We start from the raw sequence: 17,003 nt of genomic DNA on the forward strand, positions 1-17,003 counted from the left end.
TTGAGTATTGAGTTAAGTTCAGTTTATAGACTCTTTCCTTTGAATGCTTCTTTCTATTAAGAAAAATTTTAGGACAATGCTGGGGTTTGTTTGTTTTGTTTTTTGTTGTATGTGTGTGTGTTCTGTCATGCCTGCTCAGTAGATAGTGTGATCACATTTTCCTTTACCTTATCTGAAAGAGCACAGCTTCTTTAAGTCTTTCTATGCTCACTATTACAATGGGGTCATGTTGATGCTGGTATATGCTTACTGTCGTACTCTCGAGAAAGGGCCATGCTTTCTTCCCGTTTATTCTTTATTTGTTGGAAATGTTCACCTACATTCTAGACATTGCAAGTGACTTTGTATATTCTATTGTAGTCCTCTAGCTGGTTAATTTGACTGAACTCCCATCATTAGCTTTGCAATAGTTCAAACCTCAGCTCAGGCTTTTCTTCTGCAGCTCGGGTCTCCTCCACATACACACACACACACACACACACACACACACACACACACACACACACACGTCTCAGTACTTAGCTAAATAACTGTCTAGAGGCTATGGGGAGATATTGGAGAGGTCACTCTCTGGCTGTCTTCTTGCAAGATAGCCCCTTACTTTGGGTGTTCTGTGTTGCCATTCTGTCATTGTCTTGTAGACCAGAAAGCTGTGGTATTTCATCACAGATTTGCTGTGCCACATGGCCACTAACTGCAGCTTGCCCTCAGGCTTCTCCCTTTATAGCCACAAACTCTCCCCAGCTCCATGGACCACATCTGCACACGACAATGGCTGGCATAAGAAAATAGGCATGTCTTTTTACTTATCAGTGAGGCCGCCAGAAACCTTCCTGTATGCCAGACCCGTGTCATATGTCCACACTAAGACCAGTCACCAGCAAAGACAAACAATGGTGTGTTATGTTTGGCTTAGTGAGTTCTATGCAGGAGAAGAAAGGTAGGCTTTCCAAATTAGTCAGTGGCTCTACCACAAAGGAAAAAGCTGGTAATGGGTCTGAGATAGACAGCCAACTGTATCTGCTACAGAAACTTCTGCGTTGCAAAATTTCAGGAGATGCTTTTCACACAGATTAGCACAGGGATTGTGGGACCCGAAGTTGTGCAATGTGGTACTGCTAAAATTAATTACTAGATAATTTTATAAGAGCTCAGAAATTTATGAAGTGATAAATCAGTTTTAATTCCATTTATTGGTGGAACCTCTTAAAGAGGGTTATGAAGAGCATTGTCCAAGAATTCATAAAGCATATGGATAAGGGTGTGGCTCAGTTGGTAGAGAGCTTGCCAGCACCACATTAACTAGGCATGGTGGCACAGGCCTGCAACTTCAGCACTCAGAAGCTGAATGTAGGAGGATAAGAAATTGAAGGTCATTCTTATAGTGTAGTTGAAGGGCAGTGTGACATACAGCAGATCCTGTCTTTAAAAAAAAAAAAACCCACAGGAACTCAAGCTATAAATTCTCTAAGAATATGGATATATATATATATATATATATATATATATATAATATATATATCTGTGATGGTTTGAATGTCAATGGCTCCCACAAGCTCATATATTTGAACATTTAGTTCCCAGTTGGTGGAAATATTTGGAAAGATTAGAGAAACATAAGCTTTGTTACAGGAAGTGTGTTACTGGGTTTAGATTTTGAAGTATCAAAAGCCCATGTCATTCTCATCAATATATGTAACATATATTAATTCCGACTAATATAAAAGTAGTCTACTCTTGAGTGTGTGTGTGTGTGTGTGTGTGTGTGTGTGTGTGTGTGTGTGTGTGTGTGTTGCTGAAGTTTGAATCAAGGCCTTCCCATGCTAGAATAAGTGTTCTATCATTGAGCTATATCTTCTATTTGCTGGTTTGTTTGCTTTTTGCAGTACCAGAGGCTGAACCTAGAGTCTTGTACATGCTAGGCATATACTCTGCCACTGTGTGTGTGTGTGTGTGTGTGTGTGTGTGTGTGTGTGTGTGTGTGTGTGTGTGTTTAGGAAACAGGATCTTGCTATCTTTTACAAGCTGACTTTTAAACTTGTTCTGAAGACCACATAGGCCTTGAGCTTGTAATCCTCTTGCCACAGTCTATTCCTATTAACTGAAATTACAGAGCAATGCCACCAGATCCAGGGTTAAAAGCACACATATTTACAAGGCTCAAAGCAGGACTAGATGTCGAACTAGAAATCATTGGAACACTATATTGTGTATGGGTGTTTGTGTGTGCACATTAGTGTACTGATAACTGGAATAAGAGAAATTCCCACAGTAAGCTTTTAATATGAAAAAACAGTAATAAAATAGTACTCATGCATTTTTTTTTTTTTTTTTTTTTTACCTGTAGCAAGAATAGTTGAAGTGGGGGGTGGAGGAAGCCGATAAGCAAATTCTGCACTAATCCACTTACAAAAGGACATGATTTCACTGGTTAAAGGCAAGAGTGCTTCTTTCTCACAAATTAGCCAAAGAAACTAAGGCCATTTCCCCTCCACCAACAGAAATCTAGTATAGTGTCCCAACCCCCACTGATTGCAATGGGAACACAGAAGCCAGGATTTATAAACATATATACACTCAGGCTAGTCAAACCTCCACTAACTTTAGTGGGAATATAGATCAAGAGTTTGTACTTAGTGGTGAAGGCAACAAGAAATCACTGAGCAGGATCTTCGGCAGAAATGGGTTATAAAACGCGCAGTTTTGAACTGCTGGGCTAATTGGGATTCAAGAAACTCATCAAGATCCTAATTTAGTGATGGTTTAGTACATTCTCAGTCACAAAGCATGATCTTCTAAAGGCATGATCTTTCAAACTGGTGCAAATAAACCCTGGGAAGTGTCCAATCCTCGAATAAGTCCCTGAATTCTGGTGTGCCTTTCCTTCTTGCTTGCTTCGGAGCCCTACAAGAGCGGCTGCTATCCCGGAAGTGAATCCTGTCTTTGGTATGTGGGAGGCTAAAACCCTTTCCTGTTTGCTTATCTGGAATACACGAAGAAGATTGCCACCAACCTGACTGCCTCAGACAATGCACTCACCTTTCCCAGACCCACCCTTTTTTTTTGTCCTGTAAATTAGGGGCTGGAGAACAACAGGAAATCAGTCCAGTCTTAAACTGGCAGGGTGCTGGCTGCATCTTTGCCTAGGATTGTAAAGTGAAAGCGCAAACACAAAGCATTGTCTGCTCTGGGTTGTATCAGTTTCTACCGATTCATTGGCTTGTGGAATTCCTGGAAGGACAATGACCAACAGCAATTATCTCCACGTGTTTTTCTTGAGAGTTTTCCATGTGGAACAGCTTTGTGCCTATCCTTAAAATCTAGATGTGACTACTTCTCCATCTTAAAGTAATTGTCTTCAGTTGAAAACCAAATATTCAAACAATAACCCCAAGTGTCCCAGAAAAGGACATAATTAATTCCTATCCTTATTTTCTACAATAAACTATAACTACATATTTTTAATTGCAAAAACAACTGTTTTAAAGGTTTGTAGATTCATTCTAACTATGAATTATTTAAAAATTTTTATAGTTAACTGGAAAGGAAACTAATTTTTAAATATATATATTTTTATTCTTTGACAGTTTCATACATAGACTAAATTTTAATTCTTTTCACACACACCCCCCATTACCACAGAAAAAGGAGAGCTTGTTTTGTTTTATTGTATTTGAGGCAGGGTTTCTCTGTAGCTTTGGAACCTGTCCAGGAACTTGCTCTGTAGACCAGACTGGCCTCGAACTCAGTTCTGTCTCTGCTGAGATTAAAGGCATGCGCCACCACTTCTCAGAGTAAAAGCAGTTTTAATGTGGATCTTTTAACTACAGCTTTCTAGAAATGTATTTTGTTTAGAGACACAACTTCAGCTTTACTAAGCTCCTTTCAGTTACATGAAATTATTTTATCAAACCTGTAGTAATCAAATAATTGATTCTTTAAACCTCAACAATCATTAGCTAAATAAAAAGCCCGGTAGTCCTCAATCTAAATGTAACTCCATACTACATATTTCAGTAGGGCAAATGTCACTTATCATTATCTCTTCCTACAAAGAATTCAGCACATCCCCAAGCAAACATTAGCTGTTTTACAATGGGCTTTGTGTTAAATTGCACTTTTTTATAATCTCGTATAAACACAAAAACAAATTATCATAGACTGATTACTTACTGTGAAAGATGTGTATTCCAGGCTACAGTCTGCTTTGTCCTAACAAAGACAAAAGTCATGTCAGACGATTCACAGGAGGAGACCTTTAAACCCAGTTTCATTGGCTCACAGAGGTGTAGTACAATTGAAGGAGCAACAAGAGCTGATGCTGACAAACCAGAAATAAAGATTAAGAATACAACTCCTTGGTAAATATTATCCTAAGGACTCCATGAATAAGTATCTCAAGACTTGGAGGAAGAGTCAGCAAAGAAGTGTGTATCTGCAAGGATGTACCTCCAGTCATATTCAGGACAATGACATAAAATGAAATATAGGAAGAAATACCATGAGCTTTCTGTATGGGTGCATATCTACCCACTGACAAAGCCAAATGCAAGTCACGTGTCAGAGGCACACTGGAGAGATACAGACGTCAGCCCAGAGCTGGCCAGAGAAGGGACGAAAATGGATTCCCAGGAATAATCCAAGAAAAGTTGGCACAACAAAGACTGCATTTATTACAACACAAGAACATTTTGGTTATCACTAACCCACAGGATGCACATTTTCTGTGCCTAATTCTATTGAATGGGGGAAACTTACCAAATTTAGAATGGGTGCTAGGTCAAGCGGAGTTGAATAAGATGTATGTTTTAATAGTAGGCACATGAGACTGGGGAGATGGCTCAGTGGAGATCATAACACCTATTGCTCTTACAAAGGATTTCATTCAGTTTGTAGCACTCTCACAGCCACTCACAACTGCCTGTAACTCCATTTCCAAGGCATACTCTTCTGGCCTCCATTGATTCCTGCACGAATGTAGTACATGTATACTCAAGGTAGGCGCACTCTCATGCAACATACATAAATAAAGAATGATAAATAAATTTGACAAAAACTTAGAAAGTACATCAGATGGTTTAGGAGATTTTTATCAGAAAACAGTTAATGGAATCATTTAGAACACACATGCTATCCATCCATGATTCTGGAAAAAGAAACAAAGGAGAGAACAACAGGGATAGCTGGCAGAGATTTTGTTCACATCCTAAGCCTGTAGGAGGAATCTAGAGTAGAGGGTTGTGCCATAACCACAGAGGAGGAGATGATCAAACCATAATCCTTCATGAAATCAGTAAGCAGAAGCCACAGTTTCCCTTGGCTCTTTTGTAAAGACAACATAAATAATTGTCAGGATCCAAATCTCCTCAAATGCTTTCTAGGTCCTCAGAAAATCCTAGCTTTCCTATCCCTAATGACAAAGAAAAAACCATAGGTTCATTCATGTGTCCATGTATGCATATTCTTTAATAGCTAAATTGCCCTATCTTCTTTGTTAGATACAAAAAAACTGTCAATGGACTACTACCACATACTAGATGCTCAATAAACATCACTTGAATTTTAAAAAGTTAAGAAAATGCATAAAAAATCATCATGCTGCAAATATTTCCATGCCAATGAACAAAAATTATAAGGAAAATATTGTAATTTCAAAACAAAACTTCGACAAGTGTCACACAACTAAGAAGTCTAGAGGGCTTGGCTTGGCAGGAAACAGATCTGCTGGAAGCACCACACAGAGCTCTTTGGAGACATCACAACTTTGTCAAGAGAAGGCTCTGCCTGCCAGCAGCAGGGAGGGGAAAAACAGCAGCTTTGTGAAAATATGTTCACTGTGTTTGGTTTCAAGATGCAGAGTTCAGCTTTCTGGAATTGCGCTGATTTATTGTGAGAATATTTCAAACATCCCAATATAGATATTTTTCTTACAAAAGATCCTTTATGCTTCTATCTTATCCTTATTTCATTTTCAATAGGAGATCATTGGATCTTTGAAAATAAGACAACAGAAATTCCAACTTAGTTTCAAATTTAATAAAAGGAATGTTTATATAAATGTCTATGCTTTAAAGGGTATACTGTTTCGGGAAAATTTAACATGATAGCATAAAGAACTGACTCAAATTAATAGATTACTCTTCTGAATGATACGAATTGCTTGGGGAAAACAACTTAAAAATGTTTATTAAACTCCAAATAGCTCGTGAATATCCTGAAAATTTATAGTGTAAGTAACAATTGAAATATGTTCATTTCACTTAAGAGTCTCCTTTTCCCAAACCACAAAAACATTTATTTTGTCTAATCAACTGATAGTTAATAATTCAACACTAAGCTATTTTATTGCTTTTCTCTGGCTAATCAATTGCAGCAAAGATGTGCTGGTTTTCCATAACCAAAGACTTCTAAGCTTTCTTATCTCTTCCATTCTGAGACTCAGACATATGAGAGTGAGTGGGGGATGATAAGGAGAAAAACAGAGAGAGGAGGAAGAAAAAGAAAATAGGTAGATGGGTGTGGCAAAACCTAGGGTCACATGTAAGGTCTGTTGCTGGCACTCCTAACTAATCTATCACTGAGTGACTTCAATCATTCTATAAAACGCTAAAGTCATTTCAGTTTTCAGCTGACCATCTTTCTTTCAAAACCCATTAGTCCAAACAGATCTTTCAATCATCCAAACTTTATGAGGGTCAATATGACACCACAAAGGAAAATGCTACATCTGACCTCCAAATCTATGCTGCAGTTGAAGCAAACACACAACTTAAATAAACAGACAAACAAATATATTTGGTCTGTGTGTGCTTTGTATAGATGTGTGAGTGGACTGTGTGTATGTAGTGTAGCTCGAGCTGTGCATAGACCAGGGAAGAACTTTGTGCTGTTGTATCAAACTCTCTTGACCTTGTTCTAAAGGGCAGGAAGCACCAGTGATACTCTTTTTTCTACAGCCACATTGTGAAGATAATCCGTGTTCAGAGCAATGCCTATCTTTCCATGGGTGCGTAGGTGCCAGGAACTCAAACTCAGGTCCTCATGCTTACAGGACAAGCACTGTTGCCCACTGAGACACCCCAGTTCCCTAAAATACCAAATAAACTTACCCTCAGACTATATTATGAAATACATCTGAAACATGAATTTCACTCTTTGACTTACATTCAGTCTGTAAGTCACCCCTTGATGTGTATGCAAGCGTTTAAAAAGCAACATTCAACAAATCTGTCCTTTTTCACTTCAATGAGTGATGTTCATCCCTTCTTGCTGTGCTTACTACGGGCTTTTAAGTGTTGCACTCCTCCTCTCTGTAAGGTAAAATGTGTTTTCAGCTCACTTGAAGCTCTTATTTTGAAATCAATAATTACAAACTTAATTATAAACTATCACTTCTGTACTTCCTCAAACATCATTGACTGTGGCCATCATTTCTAGCTATAGCTTTGGAAGGAAACAAGCAGGGGGGAAGCCTTCCTACTAGCATTTCCTATTTGTAAATATGAAAACAGGCTCATGCCCCTAAGTGCTGCAAACAGGCTTTAAAAAAGAAAAAAAAAAAAAAAAAATAAGGCCTGCACATGTTGTCAAACAGCCTGGATGACTTTTGACCTGATTTAGCATTATTTGAAGCAGCTTACTGACACTGCCAATAACATCTCACATAATAGAACACACATCTTGTAAGTGAACCACAGACAGTGCAGAGCAACCTAAAGAATCCAGGAAATCCATGTTTCAAATGTAAGTTGCTCAAAGAGAATAGCTACTGAAGGATCTGGAGGAAGGCCCTGATAGCGCCTCCTGTACATGAAGTGCCACATTTTTGAAACCTTTTTGCTTTCTTCTCACGAACTTGCATTTTTTTTTATTAAAGTCTATGATTTTTTTTGAATCATCACATTTAACAAAAGTTTACCTCCCTTTCTTTCAATAAAGATTTAGTCTCACTGGATATGCTTAAGCCATAGAAACAGAGCATGCCTTCCAAAGACTGGATGAAAGAGACAGACAGTCTTTTAGAATAGCAGGTACCACTCTAATCTGAAGCTTGTACTGTCCTTTCAATCTGAGCAGAGAAACAATTAATAAAGGAACCCATTAAGACCTGATTATTGCAGCTAAAAAAAGGAAGGTAGAATTTCAGTCCTTTGAAGTAACTGAGAATGATTCAGGCCTCATTACAGAGATATAATCTACATTCATACATTTATGTTAGTGATTCAAATCTATTGGGAGAGATTGGATTCCGTTAAATAGTGCATCTTTCCTGTGGAACTTTTCTCAGGCTTTCTGGGGCTAAGCTGAGAGGTGACTTACAATACAAAGTGGTGGGGGATTTGTGGATTCTACTGTGCTGTAAAAGAAAGGGAGTACAGAAAAGAAAAAGAAGACTGTGATATAATCTAAAAAGCCATGTCAGCCTCTCCTTTGGGCAGTTTAGTAAATGCTCTCCCTGTCATCAACACTGTACAGAGGAGAGGAGAAAGCACTTCAGAAGTCTCAGACACTGCACCTGCTGCAGGCGAGTTTCCATATGAACATTTTGAGGATGGCTTTTCCCCTCATTTTAGATAGAATTAAGGTCAAACTCTTAGCTAGAAGATCTGAATAGCTTCTACTGGAATAGATAAGTGATTGTGTGTGTGTGTGTGTGTGTGTGTGTGTGTGTGTGTGTGTGTGTGTAAGAGAGAGAGACAGAGAGTAGAGGAGAAAGAGAGAGAGAGAGACAGAGAGAGAGAGAGAGAGAGAGAGAGACAGAGAGAGAGAGAGAGAGAGAGAGAGAGAGAGAGAGAGAGAGAGAAGTGTTGGGCTGATTGAGTGTCTGAGTGTCTGGTGTGAATTAAAAAAGAAACACTCAAGTTGGCATCAATAGTGTTGATGCTCAGTGTAAAGAAACCCCAAACTAATTACTTCCTGTGGTTCATATATATATTTTTTTTACAAAAGCATCTTTATTGTATGGTTTCATCAAATATATTTTTAAATGTAGTTTTAATTAGTTGTCAATTCAAACATTTGAATTCTTCTTTCTATGAGGATGCAACTTAGCTCCCTTAGAAATTGTCTGCTCCTTCACTCATTTGTCTGTTCAGGTATAAAACTGTGAAGTAGGAAATTGAAATTAGCACTGTGGGCTCATTTTTCAATATCCATACTTTAATTAAAGAAGCAAAACTTCTTTGACGCATGCTCTTTATTTGCTTAACTTTTCAATTAATAGCTACAGAAATCAGCTAATTATATTAAAGTTAGAAATCTGCTGTGATGTTCGTCACATTGTTGAAATCTTTTGAATAAGCATTGCAATGAGTTATAAATAATGCAATTAAAATCCCAATTCTGGTATTAAATAGTTCTATTTCAAAGGCACTGAACACACAGGAAAATATAAGACCATGCATTCAAAACATTCTTCAAGTCACTAAAATGTATTTGGGCAATCATTAACAATGCCTATCTCTAGAACTTTTAAATTTTAATTTTCTTTCTCCAGTTCCCAATGAGGACTGAACCGGAATGCTCATGACACTGTTCTTGAGTTGTAGGTGCAAAACTCCTTTTGTTAATTCTTTCTGTTTTAGTTGTCTAACTCTCAAGTTCACCTTGAAATGCCTGCATCTTACTCAGCCTATTAGGTTGAACCAAGTGAAATTGCCACTTTCCTAAAAGGAAAGCTGCAAGATATTGACAATTTGTTTTGCTTAGACAGGACACAGATGTCTAACTACCTCGAACAGCAGAGTAATATATGTTCATGCATTCCTGCCAGGCAGTCGTTCCCTAATTTAGATATTTTCTAAAAGACGTGAACCCCTGGAACTCAGAACTAACTGTATCACACTAGGCAGGAATGGGTTATCACAGTATTTCCTTCTGTGTGTGTGCCTTTTGATTCTGGGCAACAGCTTCCTGGTCTTCTGCTGACTTCTGTCTGCATCTGGGTTAAGAGCTGGTTTCTGTGAGCAGCGGTAGAGTTGGGGGTTGGTGTGTGCTGAAGTGTGAGTGGAAGATTTGTAGGTAGTGAAGCTGCATTGTAAAATATAACCCTTTAAACATTAAATTTGAAGATGGGGGACCTCCTCTTTATGGTAAAATGCAAAGGAAATTGCTTAGAGAAGAAAACAGGCAGCAGGGGATTTGGTGAAATTGTGTGATAAAATCTGCGATCGCAGGGAAGTGCCTAGGCTTTGAAGCCCGTGCGTGATTCTGTAAAGGACTCATGTTAGCAATTAGAAATCAGTAACTCGGGTCCCTGATTTCATTTACGCCAAGAAAGAGGCGATGTTTAAGGGTGACGATAAATCTCCCTGAGCTTAAAAAGACAGAGAGGGCCAAAGTGTGAACTTTTTTACTTCAGCAACGGAAGCGAGAAATCAATGATTCATTAAAACCCGAGACCTCCTTGGAAGCTGGCAGGAGAGGAGGAAACGAAGCAGCTCATTATGTCTCCCTTTTCGACTCTAGCTCCTATCAGTTTATAATCTGCTCTTGGGGGAGAGTTTGCCCTGAGCATCCTCTACTGCTCTTTCTCCCCAGCCCTCTTCCCTGCTTCTGGGACCTGGAGGGGAGAAACGCACACACACACACAAAAGCCAGGCTCCAAACTCCATTTTCACAGCCAAAGAGGGTAAAAAAGAAAGAAAAAGAAAACGACACTGGAAAACAAGTGAGCAAGGGGCTCCCGGGAGGGGAGTGGTTCCCGCCGGAGGGCAGCAGATTTCGGAAAGCACGCGGACAGCTCGCGCTGGTGGCCAGCGCTGCTAGCACAGGACGCTGGAGCAGCAATTAGCTAGAGCTGCAGGCTGCGGGGCGGCTGGCCCACAGAGGCTGTGAGGAAGGGACCCGCAGCCCCCAGCTCTGAGCAAAGGCATCGCGCACTAACTCTCGCCTGGGCTCTCCCCCCTCTCGGCCCCTTTCCCCCTCCCTTTTCCCTGGCGTTCCCAGCAGCTTAGGGTTTCAGATGTCCCACCGCCGTTTGACCCCCTCCCCCGCCTTCTCCACCCCTGCAAATGAGGTTTGACCAGCAGAGTTAGAGCCCACCTCTGGCTGAAAAGCACTGACATTTAGACTCCAGGCTTCAACCTGTTTACAAGCGGCTTTCTAAGGGACTTGGAGGTGGAGGGTAGAGCCAAACAAAACACCAGCCGCCAGCCGCCCCCCAAACAAGAAGTGGCTTTCGGGAGACTTCACATCAACAGGCACCACCAAAAAGAGAAAGGAAGAAGAAGAAAACAACAGTGCCTGGGCAGCTGCCTCCGGTTCTGACAACTCCAAAGAGACACACTTTTTAAGTGGCCAGCAGGCTGGAACTCTGCAGAGAAGGACCAGAAGGTGCCAACCGCAGAGGGGCGCAGATGTCTTCCTGCACCCCCACCCCACCCACTTTGGGTTTTGTTCACCGTGCTGTCATCTGTTTTTCAGACCTCTTTTGCATCTAACATGGTGAAGAAAGGAGTGAAGAAGAGAACAAAGTAACCCCCGGGGTGGGGGGAGCGGAGCGCTGGTGACCGACACCACCAGTTCCTACTGCTGCGGCCACCCACGTCCACTGTTAACCAGAGACTGGAGAGCCACAGGCAGCGGATCTGAGAACGGAGCGAGGACAGGCAGCCGGCCCTTCCGAGGAGTTATGGATGTTGGTGTATTCGCTTCTGGCCAGATCCGTATCCGGAGGGAGCTAACCAGTAGCCACCACCTCCAGCTGTCTCTTTGCCTCGCACCAGGTCTTACCCTTCCAGTATGTTCCTTCTGATGAGACAATTTCCAGTGCCGAGAGTTTCAGTACAATGTGGAAATGGATACTGACACATTGTGCCTCAGCCTTTCCCCACCTGCCGAGCTGCTGTTGCTGCTTCTTGTTGCTCTTCTTGGTGTCTTCCGTCCCTGTCACCTGCCAAGCTCCTGGTCAGGACATGGTGTCACCGGAGGCCACCAACTCCTCTTCCTCCTCCTCTTCCTCCTCCTCCTCGTCCTCCTCCTTGTCCTCTCCTTCCAGTGCAGGGAGGCATGTGCGGAGCTACAATCACCTCCAAGGAGATGTCCGCTGGAGAAAGCTATTCTCCTTCACCAAGTACTTTCTCAAGATTGAGAAGAATGGAAAGGTCAGCGGTACCAAGAAGGAGAACTGTCCGTACAGTAAGTAACAAATGCGTGCTCCTCTCTTTCCAATTATCCACCCCCACCCCACGCGGGGAGGGGGGGCAGAATCTGTTCCAGATGTGGCCAGCTAAATATTTATGTCCCCAACCCCTGTAAAATGATGAAGTGGAATACTTTCACACTAAATCAGCCCCCTCCCGAGTATACATTGTGCCGCAGGGTTCCCTCCACCATAGAAGCCTCTTCCACATCCCTTGCCACCCTATTCTCCATCTCTAGTTTGTCACTCACAGGACCACTCCGGGTGCCCTGGAGTTGTTGCTGGTAGGAGATGCCCCATTCCGTCTCCAATACCTTCCCCCCCATCTCATCCAAAGGTCTCCTTTCCCTCCCTTCTGGAAATGGCTCAAGTAAACACATTTTGTTTCCTTTTGCTGGCAATCTTAAGAGTTTTGGGACAAGCTCCTAAAGCTGAAAATAATTACCCACTGTCAATTACAGGGGCTTTATAGGACATTTAAGGAAGAAGACTCACTTCCACTGTCTCCTGGCCCCCATCTTTTGTCCCACCACTTCTAGATAGAAGCCAAAAGAGGTTTTTTCCCCCTAGTTTTTCCTCGTTTTGGTTTGAGTGATTGCAGTCCATGAAGTTAGCTTTTCGGGCAGCACCACCGCTGTTTGTCTCTTGCCTGCCTTCTCTCTTGGTAACATGATGCTCATGTCTGCATTGTCAATAGCATATGCGCTGCTTTGTGGTGTCTTGTTGTACTGTTTCTTCTGAAACCTCTCATATTGCAGAGGCATAGTACTACAGCATTGTAAACATCTGGGACTGGATTCACACAGACCTCACACAAATTTCATTGTCATTCTTTTATTTTCAAAGTAAAAGCCTAAGTCTGTTTCCAAGACTGTATCCCATAGGGCGAGGTTTGTCTCCCAGCACACATTTCTGCAGGGGATCCTTGGAGCTCTTTCTTTCCCTTTTCCTTTTTCACTGGTCTTTCTTTCCATCATTCTGTCTTGTGTGTGCAGGGGGGTGGGGGAGTGCTGAATAAGGGGGAGGGTGTGGAGGGAAGGGGTGGATACCACCTCTTGTCTTGAACCAACCCAGGCAAGCCAGATTATTCTATTGGCTTCCCTTCCTGATTACTTTCAAGTGCTGAGACTTATTCATCCTCCATTGATTGTTATTTAAAGGGATTCCCAACGCTATGTAATGGCACACTGAAGACAGTAGACAATGACATTTAAACATCTTTAATGACCACTTGGCTTTATCTCTTTGGTAAATTCCAAGTCACCTTTGAAGGGTAACGTTTTTGTGTTAGTTGTTTGGGATTTCCAAGCATATACTGGCCAACAAGCTGAAATATATGAGTCCCTCATTTTAGATTTTTTTTTTTAACTCAGAGTATATCAGGTACTGATGAAAATGACAACTGACCAGAATTTAGCATTTCATTTTTCAATAAAGATTACATAAATTAAGATTTAGTTTTCTTCTTGGGGGACTCACAAACAATCCAACATTAACTTTATCCATCTTCAGTTGCTTTCAACCTAGTTGCTCATTAAAATTAGCGATATGTTTATAAGCAAAACATTTGCAGAAGCATTTGAAGTAATCTATGCTAGGTTAAGTATTGGAAATACTAAATACTTTATTACATATGCAAATATATTCATTCTGATGCTTAGAAAGTAGCTGAAATAGTATCTTTAATGGTAATATCTTTTGAAAGTCTCCTGCCACTTGAGCCCTATACATACTGTACTATAGGTAGCTTTTATGGTTTGCAGATCCTAATTTAATATTTTTTGCCTACTTTTAAAAGAAACTCCAGCAGTGTTGCCCAGTTAAAGGAAGAACCTGCCTCCATACTGGGCTACAGTGTTTTCTCTTAGGCTGGTTTTCTTTAGTTCATATGGAAAACATGAAGAGATTGAATCAAATGTCTGAGTTTTAACCTTGAGCTTACTTTCCTCTTTTTAATGTTTTGATAATAACTCAATCTTGCTGTTACTGTTGTGTTTTTTTAAATGTGGTATAATGATCAACCTGTAGATATCTTAGTTTATGACTATTTTGTAAAATAATGATTCCTGTTCCATGAACTACTTAGTAAAATGACTCCCAGGGAACACATTGAGTTTTATTTTTACAATATGAACTATCCCAAATGAGAAAATTATGCAACTTTTATTGCATAAACAAGTACAGCAAATTTCCATTCTAACATTAAAAAAATAGACATTATCTCTTTTGTGGGATTAAATATGGTAATTACTAATAGTCTCTTTTGAAATTAAAGGCTAAATATATAAGAAGACTGTCTTAATTAATGGTTTAAAAGTGAAGGAGGGTGGTTATATTGCTACATATTGTCAAACCATAACTAATTTAAGCTTTCCAAGAACGTGTGTATCAAAACATAGCAAGTGAAAAGTACAGTTTAAAAGGTCCTTAATTTCACATGGAGCACAGTACTTAGAATGCAGCTAACATTCCCAGTTGGACTGATTGACCTGAAATACATAGTATCATTTATATATTCTTTAAATGTTGCATAATTGCACATAAGAAACATTTGCCACACCCAAAGGGTAGCCAGCCAGCCAGCACACCAAATAGTAGCTGGCTAAATATTAGGATATCTAACCTCTAAAGAGTGTCAGTTCCTTGTCCAAAAGCCCCATTTTGGGACCATTTTCCTAAACAAGATATTAATTAGTCCCAATACACAAAGATGTTCTGTTGAGTTTTGCTTATTAGAAGATTAATTTTCTTTGTTACCTTTGACCCTGGTATTAATGTTGCTAGAATACCATCACAGCTTACCTAAGGGGTTATGCCTTGGGTAATTAAACAGCTGTTTCACTGGCTCATTGCCACAAAATGCTAACAAAAGAAAAGAAAGGAGCTCACTCATAAGTATTGCAAAAATGATTTTTTTTAACTTCATCTTCCAAAGCTAACACCTTGTTTTGAATACATCTGAAAGTTCCACATGTGTTAAAGAAACTCTTCTCAACTTAAGTGATTACTCAAGCCTTTTTCTTTAGAAGAGTGGTGGGGTGGGATGGGGTGGGATGGGGTGGGATGAGTGTGTGTTTCTTTGCTCTTTGCTATTATATGGGAGTAGAATAAAGATAGTAGTAGTGAATTATGTTTCTCCTGCTAGAAGACTAAGGAAGCTTGAATAATTGAGACTAGCTATGGTATATCTGTCACTAGATATGTGCAGGCTCATTAGGTTTTGTTTTATCATGCCTTACATCTAGAGCTTTGCCCTTGAAACATTACCACTCAGCTTTGGTTCTGACCTCCTAGAAAGGCTGGATACAGCTGTTAGGTCCCCTTGCAAATGGGACTGCTTGACTTATTTCTAGACATGAGTAAAACAGCTGTGAGCTTCTCCCATGGTTGTCACTTGAAGAACAGAAGAATCTAGCAAAAGGAAAATGTATCCCAGAACTACAGACAACTAAATAGATGTTCCCAATACAGGCTCCCAGAGCTTATGGGCCTTTCTGAGAAAAGCATATGAGAGGCAAGGAATATGTAACACAATCCCTCTTTTTAAATATGTATCCCACTTAGTACTCATAATAGCCACATGGCTTTGATAAAACTATATACATTTTAAAGTATGAAAATAAAGGTTGGAGGAAGTAAAGTTTCCAATCACTCAACTGGAAAGTGACAAAAGGATATTGCAAATCTAACTCTATCTGGCTATCTCTCCTTGTAGGTTATAGCTCTCTGCTAATCTGAACATGAATAACAGTTTATTAGAATTAAAGCAAGCCACTCCCAACCTCCTAAAAATGAATCTCTTAAAACTTGTGTTGCCTTTTGCTGTGAACACTAATAGGTTTCAGTCTTAATTGGATGAGAAGTAAAATGACCGTGGGAAAAAAATAAAATGTCAGAGATGATAAGTGCAGGTGGCCACATGGTACCAGACAATGTCAGTGTATCATCCAGGTCAGGCCTCTCGATATTCTGCTGTGGACACACACAAAGTACACATGCATCAATCTCACTTATGTGAACAGGGGTCATTAGGAATACATGGCTATTTAAGAAAATCCATGAATGTCATTGTATATAGTAATTGTTTACAGCTGAGGGCCAAATGCTTAATTGTTCCCATGTGCAATAAAATAATTTGATTGTAAATACCTGTGGGAGCTTAGGCTGTTGCAGGAACTTCTAACACATGACTCTACAAAAAGTGACATTATAGAGACCTAAAGCCAGAGACAGAAATGCTGTAAAATGAATGGGTAAATCAAAGAGATATTTTGCTACATAAAAATAATAGATTGTAATGCTAGACTTAGCACTAAGAGCTTGCATTATTATTTTTAATCAGGAATTTAATCAGGAATCAGTTTATTATTGAAGGAAATTTTTAAAAGTTGTTGAGGAAAGAACTACAGTATTGTCTCATATTAAATACTCAAAAGTTTTCTGGAATGTGGTGGGACTCCTATGGGCAATTTATGGCTTCCACTGGTGTCTTATTTACAATTGTGATTCTTTCTAGAATTTGCTTGCAAAATTTATAACCAGAAGCATTTAATCATCAGCCATGAGGATTTATGAAGATGGAAGGCACTGTATTTAATGTTTACATGACACTGTCCTATTACCTTTACTGCATCTGTACCATGTGGCCCCTCCACTTTGATGGCTTTATCATAAATCCATTAAAATGCACAATTTGAGAGTTTCCTCTTCATAAACCTGATTTATAACCACCTACTAGAAGAACCCAAAAAACCAATTGGCTGGAATGCTGGTATTGGAGAGGGAGAATTCAGGCACCAAACTCTAGGTCTTGGGAATGTCAGTAACCTGGTACCTGAAGGTACAGTCCATTCTTTAAAAG

General features: G+C 40.0%; 1 protein-coding gene across 1 annotated transcript in view; it reads left to right on the top strand.

The window, feature by feature from the left end:
• Positions 1-11,789: 11,789 nt before the first annotated feature.
• The window catches only part of Fgf10 (fibroblast growth factor 10), a 72,141-nt gene continuing 66,927 nt past the window's right edge, over positions 11,790-17,003 (top strand). Inside the window, exon 1 of the mRNA XM_027401416.2 lies at positions 11,790-12,138. Within this exon, the coding sequence (XP_027257217.1) occupies positions 11,790-12,138 (349 nt within the window). The remainder of the gene's footprint in view (positions 12,139-17,003) is intronic.

The sequence above is a fragment of the Cricetulus griseus genome, chromosome 2 (assembly GCF_003668045.3).
Source record: "Cricetulus griseus strain 17A/GY chromosome 2, alternate assembly CriGri-PICRH-1.0, whole genome shotgun sequence".
Lineage (NCBI taxonomy): Eukaryota > Metazoa > Chordata > Mammalia > Rodentia > Cricetidae > Cricetulus > Cricetulus griseus.